Raw genomic sequence first — 17,908 nt, 5'->3', positions numbered from 1 at the left:
AATAAATAGTAAATCTCCATTACCTCCCAGTTCTTGTGACATGAAACTCTACGCACAAATTCAAGGGAGCATCTCCACACTGTTCCAAATTATACTTGGCCTGTCCGCAGGACCCTACTCCTTAAGACTCAGATCAACTCCCATGTCTTTACAGAACAAAGCCTTGCTAGTAGCAGGAATGACGTTAGTGCCTGACACTGACTTTGTGCTCATTACACACTAGGCTCTGTGCTGAGCACTCTGCTTCAGCTATGCTCAGAATAACCCTAGATGTCAATCCTATCATTACCACGTCTTGAAGACAAGGCCCCGAGGCTTCCAGAAAGCTTGGCAACCTTGCCGGGACCCTACAAATAGGCAGACGTGGATCCAGGTGAGAATTGGTTCATCTGACAGTCACTCGTCCACCATTCCTGGAAATTGCCCCCGAGGGGCCTGTTTTAAGTGTCCCTCACCCCCAGCCCTCTGAGTGCTTGTAATCTTTACCACTCTCTACACGACCACAGTATCTTGTAATACATTTCAGTTATTTAAATCCCAGCCCAGCACTGCCCTCAACCTTTTTAAAAAAAAAAAAAAAATCTCACTTTTGCATGAAGACCATAAGCTCTCTGCAGGCAGGGACTAGGGTCTGACACTTTACGGGGCCTGGGGAGTCTAGTTCCCCATGGAGAAGGGAGGGAGAGACTGGCCACCATCCAGCCGAAATCGTTTGACCTCAACAACACAACCACAGCCTGAACAGTGGGAACAGGTCAGCCCTCCAGGTCGCTTCAGAGGTGGTACTGAAGGTGGCTCATCACGTGTGATTATGTCCTTGCTGCTCTTCTGCTTCTACGTTGCTTTGTGTGGGACCCACTAGAGGCAGACGGTTAGAACCCAGAGAGAACTCCTAGAGGGAGCCCAATCCCTCACTGCAGATACGGCCAAACCTTCAGGACTCAGGCAGCGGTGCCCGGACAGCAGGACTGGGACAGGAGCCCCGCCTCCCACTGCAAACGTTGTTTTCTTTCTCTCGCACGAGACGGGTTTCTGTGTCTGCTGTTGCCTGAGCCTGGAGTTTCCAGACCCCTCTCCCTACGTCCATCTGACTCTGGGGCAGCATGAGCCGGGCTTGGTCGCTAAGGTAGCTGCAGCCTTTTAACAACAGCATCCCTGGGCCTCTGCTTGGCCGGCCCTCTGACCGTCTCCAGCTTCCAGGAACCTTTGGTCACCCCGGTCTCTTGTCCATCAGGACTCTGTCCCTCTGCCTAGTAGAAGGGACGACTGACTGTGACCTCCTGGGACTGGGCACAACGCTCCAACCTCTGGGTGAGATGAGCAAAGCCTTTCCAGGGAGCCCTTTGAGAGGTGGATGTGAGCATTGCTGGATGTGAGCTGCCCCAGTGGGCAGCTGGGAGGAGAGGGAGAGGCTGAGCATTGCTGGCTGTCTGGACAGCAGGTGGGTAAGGAGGCCAGGCCACTGACTAGATGCTGGCTCGGGGAAGCCAGGGGAGAAAACCAGCCACGTGGTGTAGTGTCAGCACCCTCCTCAGCCCCGCGGGGAGGAGGGCTCTAAGGACCACCAAAGGTGTGTCACGTGAGGGCACAGGCCGTGAAGCACCACGAGTTCTGAGCCATCCTGGCGGTGTTGCCAGCTAGGGGATGTCCAGTGCGTGCTGGTAAACCAGCTCTCAGAGGAGGGAGAGAAGCCCTGACTGTAGTGTTTGCCAGTTTCTGTAGTGTAAATACTCCCACCACCGACAATTTCCAGCTGCCGATGTGACATCCCTGAATGAGGAGCTGGGAAGACACGTGCTTAACAACTCTTATGAACCAACGAGAGCCCCACTGGGTCTGTGTCGGCTGAAAACTGCAAAGGTGGGTGTGTCCTGTTTCTCAATGAGCCCTCATTTCAACACATTTGATGAGAGTGTTTCTAAGCGTCAGATAGTCCAGTCGTGAGTATCTCCCGAGCTCCTGGTTAGGATCACTAGTTGCAAAAATGAAGACAACCTGCCACAGATGCCCGCCCCGTCACCAGGGTTACAGTGAATGCCTAATAAATTGAAGATAAATTCAAAATTGCCTGCTAAATAACTGGGTTTTCCAAGCAATTTTGTCAGCAGAAACTTACTGCTTTTTTGACTGAATTGAAAAAAGCAGAAACAATAGAAAGGCAATATTTTAAATACATCTGGGTTTTAGTAAATCGTTATGGTAACGTGCTGTATAATTTTGGAAAATTAATTCTGGTTTGGTTACGAGCAATAAAATGGTGAAATGGTTAATGGGCTGCATTAATTATTCTTCCAGTAATGTATGGGAGAAAATGAAATTAAAGCAAATCCAACTAATTTAGAAAAGCAAATGGAAACAAATGGATGAAAATGTCAACAGAAATGATTCTTATCTTTTGAAGCAAAGTATCTAACACACACACGGGAAGTACAACCAGAATACAGAAATTTAGCTTCTCTGTTTAGATGAAAACCTCAGCATCACCTGACCTGAAGAGGACAAGAAGAAAGGGCATGACTCCTAGGCACATATCCAGAGGGAACCTTAATTCAAAAAGACACATGCACCCCAATGTTCACAGCAGCACTATTTACAATAGCCAAAACATGGAAACAACCTAAATGTCCATCGACAGATGACTGGATAAAGAAGTTGTGGTACACTTATACTATGGAATACTACTCAGCCATAAAAAAGAATATAATAATGCTATTTGCAGCAACATGGATGGACCTGGAGATCATCATTCTAAGTGAAGTAAGCCAGAAAAAGAAAAATACCACATGATATCACTTACAGGTGGGATAAAAAAAAATACAAACTTATTTACAAAACAGAAACAGACTCACAGACATAGAAAACAAACCTACGGTTACCAGGGGGCAGGGGGTGGGGAGGGATAAATTGGGAGTTTGAGATTTACAGATACTAACTAATATATATATAAAATAGATAAACAACAAGTTCATACTTTATAATACAGGGGACTATATTCAATATTTTGTAGTAACTTATGGCGAAAAATAATATGAAAATGAATATATGTATGTTCATGTATGACTGAAGCATTATGCTGTATACCAGAAATTGACACAACATTTTAAACTGATTATACTTCAATAAATATATATATACAAAAAACAAAAAAACCCAAAACATAGTATTTCTTATTGTGAGTCCTCAAGAGTGTTTATAGTTTGAAGCCATGGGTGGTGACTCTTCTACATTTATTACCTTTATAGCATGAGTTCTTTCATGTTGTCTAAGGTTAAAATATTTACTGAAGGCTTTCCCACAGAGATAACATTTATATGGTTTCTCTCCAGTGTGAATTCTCTTATGCAATCTAAAGTTATAACTTCTATTGAAGGCTTTACCACATATATTGCATTCATATGGTTTCTCACCAGTGTGAGTTCTTTCATGTCGTCTAAGGACAGAAGAGTGATTGAAGGCTTTCCCACATAAGTGACATTCATATGGTTTCTCTCCAGTGTGAGTTCTCTCATGTCGCTTAAGGACAGAAGAATCAGTGAAGGCCTTCCAACATAGATGACATTCATATGGCTTTTCTCCAGTGTGAGTTCTCTCATGTCGTCTAAGGACAGAAGATTCAGTGAAGGCTTTTCCACATAGATGACATTCATATGGTTTCTCTCCAGTGTGAGTTCTCTCATGTTTTCTAAGGTGAGAACAATGAGTGAAGGCCTTCCCACATAGATGACATTCATATGGTTTCTCTCCATTGTGAGTTCTCTCATGTTGTCTAAGGTAAGAAGTTTTACTGAATGTCTTCCCACATAGACGACATTCATATGGTTTCTCTCCAAAGTGTGTTCTCTCATGTTTTCTAAGGTCAGAACAGTAAGTGAAGGCTTTCCCACACAGATGACATTCATTTGGTTTCTCTCTGGTGTGAATCATCTCATGTCGCCTAAGGTTATAACTTTTACTGAAGGCTTTCCCACACAGAAGACATCCATATAATTTCTCTCCAGTGTGAATTCTTTCATGTTTTCTAAGATCAGAACAATGAGTAAAGGATTTCCCACAGAGATGACATCCATGTGGTTTCACTCCAGTGTGAATCATCTCATGTCGTCTAAGGTTAGAACTTTTACTGAAGGCTTTCCTACATACATGACATTCAAATGCTTTCTCTCCAGTTGTGGCATTATTGTGTTGTCTAAGGGCGGAACTTTGATTAAAGACATTCCTACGTTGATGATATTCATATGATGTACTTCTAGCATGAATTTGCTTATGTAGATTAAAGGATGACAAGTAATTGATGGGTTTTCCAAAATCTTGGCTGACACAGGGTTTGTTTCCCATTTGAGGTATCTCATGTTGAGTCAATGTTAAGATTTCAGTAAATGTTTCTCTGAAATCATTGTGTTCCAGAGGATCCTCTTGAGTGTGAGAGCTCTGCTTTTTGAAAGGAAATGAGAGACTGTTAAAGGTTTGCCCACATTTACTCATTTCTTCATTCACTTCTCTACATATAAATTCAAGAGTAACCATTCAGTGACAGACTCTAGTTAAAACTATTCCTGTATTATGTACATAAACATGGGGTTTTACTCTCTTGCAAGCATAGAGATTGTGTCTTTCGTAGTATCCCAAATGCAGACATATATGTTTAATTTTAAAGACATTATTATGTTTCAATGATTAGGAATATAAGCCACGATTACTTAATTGTCTGTTTATAAGAACTCAGGTTATGGTTTTCACTACAGGTTAATGTTTCTTCCCCCAAATCAAACTAACTAAAATTTTCTCCTGTGGGAGCCCATGATCCCAGCTTTACCTACAATCAGGTAATTATGCCAAATTCCTAACTTGTTCAGTTCCCAGGTCATCATTTGCAAGAACACATTCACACCCATGAAGCTCACCACTGTCCTAATTAAAGGTGCGTCCTTCTTGTTGATACGCTGCATGGATATCATTTCTTGTTTTTTCAGATCATCTTCTCTATCTGAAATGACTGGAAAAAAATAAATTGCTATAGTGGTATTAGGAGGATTAAAATGTTGAAAAGACCCAATGCCCACTTGTGTATGTTTCAAATATTGACACATAGATGGGAAAGAATGTTAAATTATGAAATACTCTAAGGAGAAGAAACATATTATAGTAGGCTGTAACAACTGTCATTCTCAGGACTAAAATATGAGAAAAATAAAATAAAGATGAAAGGTTGGGGAGGAAAAGAGAAGGTCCTATTCATAGAATAGGAACATGAAAAGGGAATTTTTGTGAATGCTTAACTACAGTGAGTACATACATTTCACCTTGCCTAAAGCCAAAGACAATGGCAGAAAGATATGTGAATAGAAATTTTTTACCTGCAAGGTATGACATCATCTGAAAAAATTTTTCCCCTATGACATTGTCTAAATTTAAAAATCATCACTAAACTTAGGTATCTTCACTTGCTATTTCTTAGGGCCTATTCAGTCACTGACCAGGCACCTCCTCCTATTGAAGCACAGCTTCCTGTAGCTCATCTGGACTCTGGCCTTGCAGAAAATCTAACCTTTCTCTTGAAAGTTGCTCTCCTTGCTCCAAATGGGAAATCACATCTGATTTGTAGAATTGATTGCCTGATTATAGGAGAAAGATATGTGGATTTTGAGTTCTGTGCTTCTAACAGTGCATGATCATCAGTACAGGACAGACTAATGGGGAAGAATAACCTCCAAAGTTCAGTACAGAAAGAGTATGTTGAAAATAACATGTATGATCTTTGACTTGCAAAATGACAGCTCTTGAACTTGTTCCCAAAGACATTAATGACCTATCATTGCTGATGCCCATGCCCCAAAGACAGACTGCGGAATCTCCAATATTTTCACTTATTGTCAAAATGTAAGTTTTCACAGTGTTTTAATATTATATCCAAAAAGAATTCAATGAATACAACATCCACCAGAAACATCTAGGTTCTATGTGAAAAACAATACATCTATTATTCTTAACACTGTAATCTGATCAAACCACAGTCCTTGCCTTAAAATAATTAAAAAAAAATCAATCCATTTACTTACCCACACAAAAATAGTGAGTTCTCACTATTGTTTGAGGGTTAGAGATTGAGCAGCAAGAAAGACATGAAATTGTGTCAGGAAGATTACATTGTAGTGGGATTGATAAACTAATTATAAGTAAGAAGGAAGGAAAAATTGCTATAAGGTAGTTGTGAGAGCATGAAAAAATCAAGACAGAGTTTGGAGTGAGAAATAGGAAAACTTTTCTACACATTTGATAAATGAATGAATACATACAAAAGAAACAGTAAGGGACTCACCAACTGAGACCAGATGACTAATGTTCTCTAGCATCACATCTCTGAATAGTTTTCTCTGGGATGTGTCCAGTAGGGCCCACTCTTCCTGGGTGAAGTCCACAGCTACATCCTCGAAGGTCACTGATTCCTAAAACATTATGGACGTTGTTTCAGACAGGACCATCTCTGCTGAGGAGGATGTTACATGTGACAAGCACTAAGGAAGTGGGGGTTGAGAGTACAGAAATCTCAAACATTATTCTGGGTCCAATCACATCACTCTTAGTGTTGACATGGACATTTTACTTTCAGATATACCTACAGAGACATACTCTAAATACATAAAACTTCATTATAAAGCCATAAAAAATGATAAAATAATGCTATTTGCAGGATGGCCAACATCAATGGCCCTGGGGAATGTCATTTTAAGTGAAGTTAGCCAGAAAGAGAAGGAAAAATACATACAATATCACTCATGCGGAATCAAAAAAAAAAAAAAAAAGACAAATGAACTTATATATAAAACAGGGACAGACTCACAGACATAGAATACAGATTTGTGGTTGCCAGTGGGGAGGAGGGTGGGAAGGGTTAGACTGCGAGTTCGAGATTTGCAGATACTGACTGGTATACATAAAACAGATAAACAAGTTTATACTGTACAGCACAGGGAAATATATTCAATATCTTGTAGAAGCTCATGGTGAAAAAGAATGTGAAAATGAATATATGTATATTCATGTATGGCTGAGGAATTGTGCTGTACACCAGAAATTGACACAACATTATAAACTGACTATACTTCAATTAAAAAAAAAAGAGAGGTAACATATGAGGTATGGTGTAATATAACCTGGAGATTTCCCAATAAATCTGTAAACATGACTTCCAGATCATGATTATGAAATTTTCACTTGAAAACTTACCATAAAAGTCTTCTCAACCAACTTCAAGTAAATCTAAAGACTCATCACAAGGGATGAGGTATCCATGATCTGCCACTTTTAAAGCATGACTATGGTTAGCATGACTAAGCCCTTTTGACCTCAGTTTCTTCATCAATGAAACTGTGTAATAATCTGTTATGAGTTCTGAAAGATCTACTGAGCTAACATGTAAAGTGCTAACTATCTAACAAATATTTCCTAAATATAACTTGGAGGTTTTTTATTCACTAAATGGCAGAGAACATTGAAGCAACGTCCAGATTCTGCATAAGTGACTAGATTCATACAGATCTTGAGGTCAGCAGGTATAGTCGTTTATCTCTACAAAACTGAGGTGTTCGTTACAAAGGGTAAGTAGTTCAGCAGCTCAGGCCGGAGGCTCTGAGACTTCCATACTGAGGACACTCTGATCCTGACTGTTCCTACAGTCTGAAGCCTCCCCTTATTCGTGGACTTCCAAATATCACTTATTTGGGTATAAAGAAAGTCGCCTTTTGTTTCTTCATCCTGTCTCTCTGTTCAAGAACACCTGAAGCCACGTGATAATTCTGGCCTCTTCAGTTAATCAAAAAATTCCTCAGGGCTTAAAGTTTTACTCTGCCTCCTATATTCCTTCTCCTGAATCACAGCCCAAATTAAGAAAACACTACTCCCTAAATATTGTTTCCAGTTGTGAAATTTTAATAAAGGGAAAATTACACAAAGGGGGAAAATGTATGATTCAGGACATATGTAGTAATGAGGATTTTAGTTTTCTTTTTTAGAAGTTTTCAAAAAGCACAAATACATTCTACGAAAACTTTAAGAGGTTGAAAATTTAAAAAATAATGGAATGACTCCTCATTGCCTTCTCTGGTATAACCATCATTCGTTTTCCCTCAACACTAATCAGCACTCCCTGCAGCATCTGTAACACCGGACTGACTGGTCTCACCTGTGGAAACATCTGCTCCATTGGGCTGTGCTGTTTTGCTCCTTACTTATGGTTATCATCTGTATTCACCTCAATCATAAGCCCATTACAGTTAATAAAATGGTTAATAACTAAAACTTTTTTGCCAACTAAGCCATGGGCTGGATGAGAAAAAGAAACCCCCTCTCACCCCGTCTATGAATACGCAGCATCGACAGAGACTAGACCATCTGAGCCTAATGCTGGGAAGGAGACAGCCTCTCGAGGAGTCCCTGACCCAACATGACCTTTCCAGAGTTCTGGGGGAACAGCTTTAGTTCAGAGCTTTGAAAAGTCTCCTGAGTGCACTTAGAACATATTTGCCTACAGTAGAAGTAAGCCCATATACTGATAACAGAGACGCAATTTCAGTAGAAAGAGTAATTCCCTCTTCACCTGTGAGTCCATTGTAACTAGTTCAGCTGGCAACTGTCTTCTGGTTTTTCACTCACACACAGTCCAAGCAACAGAAGGTCAAACTGAGGAAGAAGGAAAAAGCCATGAGACTCCAGCTGTTCACAGTCCTCATACTCATTTGCCATGAAGCCCCAATCCCTCACCTGGAACTAGCCCCCAGGACAACCAAAAGAAACATACGGTGTGCTCTAAGAGTGAGAATGGGTAGCTCTCCCCCAACCAGAGGGCTAAGACTATTGGTGGTGGTAAAGAAGATACAAATACCTTCAATTTAGAGATCAGACTGTGAAAAAACAAATGAGCTTTGTTTGCTAATTAACCCACGGTATTCAGAAGCGTCCAATTCCCTCACAATTCCAAAATACAGGGATCCCTGACTCATGCCACACGTGTCCCCACCTCTAGCAACCACTGTGGAACTTCTCAGGCTTAATTACTTTTAGTCTGTACACTAGTGATTTCCCCCGTTCCATCCTGGCCCTCTACTGCCTCAATTATCCTTTCTTTTCTCTGACCCTGTACCTCTGGATACACTCATCCTGAATTATTTTGTCTCCTCCAAGGGTTTTCAACAATAACGCTCCTGAAACACTCTCTTTTAGATTTCTTCTGCACGGACTTTGTTATGAACCAAGAGAATTAAGAATATATTTTAAGGTTGCTCTCTCTCTTGCCTTCTGAGACGGCCCACACTCTGTCTACGGAGTGTGTATCTACTTTTACCTAAACACCCCCACACCTCTCGGCCTCTCTCCCTCTCACCTTTCTGAGATGGCCCACATTCTGCCTGTGGAGTGTGTATCTCTCTAAATAAACTTGCTTTCACTTAAAAAAAAAAAAAAAAAGAATGTATTTTAAGATAGGGTTAATTCAGGTACTTATTTCATTTGGAGGAATCAATGGCACCTGTCTTGCAAATTTACCCCTTCATGCCCCCTTCTTCACAAAATCTCAGGAGTATGTGGGTTATAGTACCACTATTAGGGCAGTAGGCTCAGAAATAGAATAAAGAAATTTGAGGAGGAAAGTTAGTTGCTCCACCTAATATTTTAGAAAAGTAGTAGTTGAAATCCCGCCCTTTGATCAATCACCATTAACTGCAACTTCCCTGAATTTCATTATTTCATTGTGTGTATGTCTGTGAAAGCATTTATAAATTGTAAATCCTTCCCTAAAACATCAATAATTATCTTTCATGGACAACAGATAACGAGTGTAAACAGAAACAGGTTTAACTCACGCATTTGTACCTGATGTCAAGAAAAGAAATCAATAAAGTTTTACTAAACGTGACTCTCTGCTTTGAGATTTACATACATTTGCTTATTTATTCCTCAAAATAAGCCTACTAATTATAGTTCATTTATCAGTTTAATAAATAACACCATCAGAGTTTCAGAAACTTTATATGTGCACATAAGCATACAGTAAGAAGTAATGCAGATATAGTTTAAATTTTCCTCCCCTTGCCTTCGAAGCTGAAAGTCTTTAAGGGTTACACATGACACCTCTATTGTACCTGGAATAACACCTCTAACATTAATAATCAGAGGCCCCACCCTGTTTTTGCAAATCATTCTCCTTTTTGCTTTTTCACAAAATGACTCCCTATGCTCAGGTTCTCCACCACACACTATTGTCCCAATTTCCAAATATCAGCCTCCAACACTTCTCATTTTTAATGCCCAGTTCAACTCAGTTACTCACTTCAGTAGATATTTACCAAGACCAACATTATTTATGTCCTTCTGATTATTTACCACATCTGCTGATCAAGAACTCAACAGCTTTGAGGCAGGGGTTATAGCTCAGTGGTAGACCACAAGCTTAGCATGCATGAGGTTCTGAGTTCAATCCCCAGTACATCCACTAACAATAACAATAAAAAAAAAAAACACTGGCCTGTTCCATAACTGCATCTGACATCACAGGAGTAGGATACTGACCCTCCTCTAAACATGAGGTCACAACTCACTGAGGCTTCTAAATAAATCAGGCAACCCCCCTATGTCTTGATAATTAATTCATTTTTCATGCTTCATAAATATTTCAAACCTTTTCAATGCCTTTGAACCCACACATTCTAACTTCTCCCCCTCACTTTCAATCGATGAGCTAGTTCCTACTATTTTGATAAATTATATGACAAATTACCTTAGTTTAATATCATAAAATGTACAACCATTCCTGCATATATACTTTTTAGTTATTCCTTAACTCCTATCAAATTGAAGAGTCATATCTACTCCTGGCTGAGTCCAACGTCTCCAATTGTTGGGAACATTACATTATTAATTTAAAAGTCTATCTCCTTTACCAGCAACCTCTCCCTCTTGTCATGGTTCATCCCCTCACCATTTAAACCTATTAAGTTTCCTCCATCTTGAATATGAAACCATGTCTGAACTTCCTTCATCTTAAAGCCCTTCTCTCCCTTCCTGCCCTTACAATCAAACTAAGAAATGGAGGTGTAGTTGTCAAATTCTCACACTCCACTCACCACTTGACTCACAATACCAATAACCTGCACAAATGAATCCACTGTATGTGCCTCAGGCTTTTACTTGGATCTATATAAGTATAACATGACCTCTTTTTGGGAACATACTGTTTCCCAGGTTTCTCTGACACCTCAGTCTACTGTCTTTAAAGTAATCTTGTCACTCTAACTCCTTATCACTTTCCAAGAACTTCTCAAACAATATTGTTGAAAGATCTCAAGACTCCATCTGGCTTCTTCATCCTGCTCTACTTAGATACACTGCCCAGGAATGCTCATATATTTATACAGTTGCTTCAATTTCTTCCATTACTTTTTCTAAAATAAGTGTGACCAAACTCATGTCTGAATTCCATTTATGACTTTGCATCTTTCTGAAACTAACATACACTAGAAATAAAATACAGCTCATAACACTATCTCCCACACCCCCTAGATAGTACCCTCTGTCTAGTCTCTAATCTTTTCAATGTCTCCACCTGAAATCCAACGGTTGACATTTTATATGCTTTCTCAGAACATCATGAATACAATGAAGCATTGCTATCACTTCTACACTGTTCACTATTATCCTTCACTTCCACTCAAATTCACAAATACACTTTTCTACCCCATACTTATTTCCTTCAATCTGTTCGAATGTCAGTTACTCAGATATCTTTTCACTGAAGTCCTACCAAAATGAACACTTCTCTTCACAAAAAATCATTTACAAAATAAAGGAGGTCTGTCCCTTCTGGTGAAAATGATCTTCAGTACTCACCAGAAACCAGACACCAGTGAAGCCAAATACTTACTGAGGACACTGCCACAACATTTCAGAGTTCCCAGCTTCTCTTTCTAGAAAATGCATCATTTTGATGGTGAACTATCTTTTAGTGCAGTTGATAACCTCATCAGTGTTGTAATCCAAAGGACAAATCTGATTAACTCAGGCTGCAATCTAGATAAATCAAGAAATGCCTCTTTAAGGAGATTCCTTCCTTCTCATTAGGTTAATCCTGTAGATGAAATTAAGGACAACAAATAATATCCTTTAATTCTGCAATTCTTCTAAAAGTCTTAAAAGCAAACTTGATGGCTTTTCTCAGAGATTTCACTGTTTTACGGATTTTGGTTGTTCTGGGCAGTACTGAAAATCTACAGCAAGAGAATCCTTCCTGCTCTTTATTTTTAAGATTTGTAATCTACTGACATATTCTCAGGTTGTGGACCTAAGTGTAACTCTACATAAATGTAAATGTATGTGCTGAATAAATATCTAAAACCAAGGGAAATATCTTTCAAGGTTCTAGAATATGCATTTTTTTTACTACCAAGCAAGAAAAAGCTCATCCAGTGTAGGTCTCTTCAAGTCAGGTCTAGCTGATGTCCTAAAAACTGTAAAGCCATACAACCCTCAAAATGTTAAGGATTTCCAGAATAAATGATCTGTTTCAGGATTCATTTTATTATACACAGAATATGTTTCCATTTTTTTACTGCGGTAAAATACACATAGCATTTACCATCTTAGCCATGCTTAAGTGTATAGTTCAGTGGTAAATACATTCATAAAGTTGTACAATCATCACTGCTGCCCACCTCTGAAACTCTCTTCATCTGATAAAACTGAAACTCTACACCCATTAAACAACTACCCCCATTCCTTCCTCCCCCTGCCCCTGGCAACCAACATTCTGCTTTCTGTCTCTGAATAGGTTATTTTAAAAACTGATGTTAAAAAGGAGATTAAACAGTTAAAAATCTTAAGTGATTTCTTTATAGAAGGATATTATTTCTGAAGGAAAATCAAGCAATATATTTTCATTTTAGCATAGGCATTTGATCCCAAAGAAATAGTTTAATTTTCTTTTTTTAAAAATTATACTCTTATGACAGTAAAAATGATTTAGTATTACTTTTTTAATTAAACTATATCAATTATTTGATTTTCATGTAACTCTGAGATGTCCTGTCTTTTCAGCCTATGTACTGCAACATATCTGAGGCAAGTGATGATCTCCTTTTGCCATAAATGAATCCATGTTTCATGTCAACTCAGAACCAAGATTGTAGCAGGGAGTGAATTCATACTGATGAGTAAAACAGACAGATCATTTGTCCCTATGGAGTTAAAAGTCTAGCTAAGAAGAGATTATTTAAATAAATAATGACAAGAACACTCTGTGTACATATACTAGAGTATTTCATTTGTTGAGGTGGTGAAGCTCCCGTGAAATGCACTCATTATTTATGACACTTAAAAAATTTAGTTTGGCAAGGACCGAGGGACTTCTACATAGATGGAAATAGGTTTAGAAGTAGAAAACAAGTATAAAATCATGGATAACCAAAAGCCATAAAACAGTGAGATCTCTGAGAAAGGCCAACTAAACTTCATATTTGGTTGTGCACAGTAATAAAGATGGCCTGTCTGAGGCCTGTCTAAATTTATTCAAAAATTATCAGAAGGAAATAGAGGTAGGAAGTATCCTAGAAATCAGTGCACACGATGCTTGAGTCAGGACCAAGAAAAACAGAGGAAAGGAGAGGAAATTAAAAAATGGAGTTGGAGGGGAGGGTATATATAGCTCAATGGTAGACTGTGTGCTTAGCAGGCACAAGGTCCTGTGTTCAATCCCTGGTACCTCCATTAAAAAATAAATATATAAACCTAATTACCTCCCCCCTTAAAAAAAAATGGAGTAAAGCAGCTCATGTAGTGATTCTCAGAAGATACGATTTCAAACTCAAAAAAATAGGAAAATCCATTTTAACTATCATACCTAATATCTTTTCAAGTGGACAAATCCAATCTTAATATACGGAAATCACTATTTCCTGTTTAGCAACAATAATTTAAAAACTAAGTAAACACACAAAAGCCAGTCTCTACATACAACAGCAAAATATTATGACTCTGATTTGAAGTAAATTTACAAACCCATGTAAAGAAATTTTAAAACTTTGTGAGGATGTAAATATGACACAAACAAAGTCTGCCAAATCAAATTCTTAGACTAGAGGACATGGTAGCAAAAAAGTCTCAGTGACTGCAAAAATTCGGTGCAACTCGAATCTAAAAGTCATATGGAACATTTCACATAAAAAATGAGAATTGTTTTAAAAGTCAATTTTCTCTCTCTTTTGATTTGGGATGAGGATATAGCCAAAATAATTGTGAAAAGGAAAAAAAAAAAAAAAAAGAAGACAGGTCACATTACACCTGAACCTGTATTACTTAAAACTTTAAAATAATTCAAATTAAGTAGTTGAAACAAACAATAGTAAACAATATATTAGGACTAAATGGAACATAGTATTTTATAATATGAAATGCATGATAGCTTCCAAAAGGGGGGTGGAAGGAGGCCATGAAAGAATTTTGGTTTCACTGCATGAATATTATCAGACCAAAGTGTACATGTGTATAATTAAACTAAAAAATAAAAAACATCTAAATGCACATCAAAAGTCAAGTAGAAAAATTCATGTCTATAAAGAAAAAAATTTATTCAGTCTCTTAAGTAATTAGTAAATTGGAAATAAAAACAAAGAGCTGTAATTTTATTCAAATCTACAAATATACACAGTTATAATGAAGTCCTGGTTTAAGTATGGGGGAAACCTCAGGAGTTGGTGATGGATGAGGATCTCTTTGCAGTTTTGTGTATGTGTGAAGAGGAGACTGTGCCAGAATCTATTACAACATGAAATGTATCATCTCTTGGCCCAGTAATAAAACACCAAGTTACTCTAAATGGAAGAACGCTGAGATACCTGCAGAGAGGTCAATTCTTTACAAATTCATGAACACCAAGGTCTCCCTAGGATGAATGTGCTATGAACAATGTTTAAAAACCTCTTACTGTTAGACATTTGGGTTGATTCTATTTTTTAACAATTACAGGAAAAAATATACTCCATGATGTGGATGAAATGCCGCCTTAATTTCCCATGGTTATGTTTCTAATCTCACCCTTATACTGCAAATCATTAATATTTTGAGGCCAAAAAAACTGATTCACTTTGCTAAGTTTCAAATGCATGACACAACCTGGTAGAACAAATTTACCCGTAGGGATATATTTTTCCATTATTTTCTACTCATTCCTGACATTGAGTACTAACGTGTGCAGTCTCTTTAACCCTGGGCTATAGTACATCCAGATCTGCTCCCTGTGCAATCGCTACTGGCAAATCTTATTGACAACGTGGTGCCCAGTCCTTGTCTCTAATCAATGTCTGGCCTGCAGCATTTCTCTTGATGAGCCCCCAGATGGAGCCACTTCACACATGGCATTGTCACTGGCTGACAGTAAGATGCAATTGGTCTGTAGATGAGAGAGGCCATGGATGAGTGAGGAAACGTGTTAGGCAGGAACTCTGAGTCAGATTTTAGTATGTCCTAAAAAACAGCATTTCAGGAAGGAGAGGATAGGAAATATGACTTTTTCCAAATAAGTATTCATTCTTGACTCCTCATCTTCTTCCTCCTCCGAGTGCCTTTCTCAGCTAAGAAGTCACTCCTGAGAGTTGAGAATGTGCCATTCAAGGTCTTATCTCCTGCCATGCCACAACCACACACATAGGGAGAAATTCAACATTTGGAAAAAATGGTCCTCTGCTGTATGCTGAACAATCAGGGAGCAGGGACAATAAACTCCTACATGGAGACCAACAGCTAAGTTTGTCTGCCTGTCACTTCATATATCCTTCTATCCTGTAGAGCCCACACTTTACATGGCAGCTATGGGAAGGTGAGTTGGTGAGACCTTCCTTTCAAGTCACAATCCCCACAGTGTCTTCCAATACCTGCTGAGCACAGGATCACCAGGTGAGGATGGGTAGAGTGCTCCTTTTCTCCTATTCCTAGGCTTCTCAGGCTCTCTTCCATTCGTTAACATCCAATTACATTGCCCTTTCTCCTCCAAGCTCTCTTCCCAGAGCCAAGTGCCATCTCATCATTGGAGAAATTAATTTTTTTCTTTTGTGTTCAGTTAAAAAAATATTAGTCTTTCCCTACCAGATGCCTTTTGACTGTGTGAATGTGTTTCGGACATGTGAACAGGAGGGAGCAACAATTACTGACCTCACAGGCATGGGGTGGTCTGGACTGGATAGTGGCAAGGCTTGCCATTCTCACCACTGCCCCTAAAGATTCCAGACAATTATTTCCTTTTCCTGAGCAAGGGCAAGTTCTCTTTCATGGTTTTAATCATATTGACTAAAAGCATTTAATTTATCTTTCCCATAATACATACTTCCATAAATAATTTTAAAAACACCTAATTATCGACACTGGGAAAAAAAGAAGTTCAGCTATGGAAATAGCTCTGAGTAATGTATTCATCATGAACAGATAAGATTGGCTAGAACAAAGCTCCAGAACCATCCAGCCTATCCTTCAATATTTGCAAAACAAAGGGAATTTGAAGAGACGATACACTTAGTTGGAAACTGTAGCTTACAGAGCAGTAAATGTAAAAAATCATATACTGAAGAAAAGATGCTGTTGAATACTACACTACCTGTTTAAACTTGGTTTTGACCGTTAAGACAAAAATCATTATCCTTACCAACTGCACAGTGAAAAGTGTAAAACTTATTTACTAAGCACTACAGAATTCTTTTAGTATACAATAAAGACAGGGAAAGCGCTGAGGCCTCATGATCTTAATTTGATACGGTAAGTTTAAAAAGAAAAGTAATTTGGAAAGTTAAAAAAAAAACCTAATGAATTTGGAATCTATCCTTCTACTGTCCCCAACTGCTACTGTTGTTGAAAGCCCCCTCATCTATTCTGTCCTTGGCCACCTCCCTGTTGATCTCTTTTGTCTGTTTTCACGTATCCTACTGCTTCTTGCCCAGGTCACTTTCTTTTTCACCTGTATTTTGTCTTTCCAAGTCCAATCCGTCCCCTCCCTCCCCCCTCGATTTTACTTTCCAAGTCCTCACTGTCCCTTACTCCTTCGGTCTCGTCCTGTCCCACCCCTTGCCACAGCGCAACGTCCACGGGGGTGGAACAAAGAAGCTCTCTGCCCAGGAAGAGCACACTTTCCCGTGAGACGTCGGGAATGCAAACACCGTGGCCGGTATCGCCAGCGCGGCGGGACACAAGGACCCGGGGCCCCTCCTCCAGCCCGGGGCTCAAGGGCCCTTCTGAGGCGGTGACCGCGAAGGGGCGCGTGCGGCAGGGCCCGGCCGCAGGAGAAGACTGGGGTCTGCGCAATGCCAGGGCCAGGGAGGGCGAAGCGGGCAGTGAGGGGCGAGAGTGGGGCCCTGACACCGCGCGGGCGGGGGCGGAAGACGGTGAAGAGACCGAAGGCGGAAAGGCGGCCGCGGACGGCCTCGGGGCGACTTTAGCCCGCGGCATCCCGGGTCTCAGCGCGACAAGGGCAGGAGCGGGCGAGGGAGGGGTCCGTCACCTCCGCATCCCCGGACCCTGGGCGTGGAGGACCGGACAGGGAGGGGCCTTGGAGCGCGGGCCTGAACCGCAGGGACCCGGAGCTCACTCACCCGAGGGGACCCTCGCTCCCGAAATCCGCTTCCGGGTGGGCAGGAAATTCCGCCCTGGGGGCGGGGCCTTAGTCAGGGAGCCGCTCGCCGGGCGCGGGGCGAGAGCAGAGGGGGCGTGGGCGTGGCGTGGGCGTGACATGAGCCTGCCCCGCCCCACCGCCCCACCGCCCCACCGCCCCACCCTGGCCGCTCCGGCTCTGCGGGTCCTTCAGCCCGACACAGCTCAGGTCTCGGCGTCTGTTCCGTGGGGTGTCCCGGGAGTCGGCTGCACGCCCCGGGCGCTCCGGGCTTCA

The 17,908-nt window shown here is 40.4% G+C and overlaps 1 protein-coding gene across 7 annotated transcripts; it reads right to left on the bottom strand.

Moving 5' to 3' along the window:
* Positions 1–2,162: 2,162 nt before the first annotated feature.
* ZNF596 (zinc finger protein 596) lies at positions 2,163–17,682 on the bottom strand. Of its 7 annotated transcripts, none has more exons than XM_045523325.2 (6): positions 17,616–17,681; positions 11,912–12,115; positions 8,594–8,676; positions 6,317–6,443; positions 4,902–5,011; positions 2,163–4,431 (listed from the first exon to the last, which is right to left on the bottom strand). In XM_045523325.2, the coding sequence occupies exons 3-6, from the start codon at positions 8,603–8,605 to the stop codon at positions 3,181–3,183; spliced, it is 1,500 nt and encodes a 499-aa protein (XP_045379281.1). In that variant the 5' UTR covers positions 8,606–8,676; positions 11,912–12,115; positions 17,616–17,681; the 3' UTR covers positions 2,163–3,180. The 7 variants fall into 7 exon arrangements, with proteins under 7 accessions (XP_045379281.1, XP_074209451.1, XP_045379280.1 ...); XM_074353350.1 differs by having other exon boundaries at positions 11,912–12,057; positions 17,616–17,641; XM_045523324.2 differs by lacking the exon at positions 11,912–12,115 and having other exon boundaries at positions 17,616–17,682.
* Positions 17,683–17,908: the final 226 nt, after the last annotated feature.

Source organism: Camelus bactrianus, chromosome 26, assembly GCF_048773025.1.
Source record: "Camelus bactrianus isolate YW-2024 breed Bactrian camel chromosome 26, ASM4877302v1, whole genome shotgun sequence".
NCBI lineage: Eukaryota > Metazoa > Chordata > Mammalia > Artiodactyla > Camelidae > Camelus > Camelus bactrianus.
This window is presented reverse-complemented; position numbering and strand designations above follow the sequence as displayed.

What these genes read in the sequence shown, in the direction of transcription:
- ZNF596 (XM_045523324.2), bottom strand. An exon ending in TAGTCATCTGGTCTCAGTTG is followed by an intron (nt 5,012 to 6,316) that starts GTGAGTCCCTTA and finishes ATACCACTATAG; the next exon opens with CAATTTATTTTTTTCCAGTC. An exon ending in CACCTTTAATTAGGACAGTG is followed by an intron (nt 4,432 to 4,901) that starts GTGAGCTTCATG and finishes CCTTTCAAAAAG; the next exon opens with CAGAGCTCTCACACTCAAGA.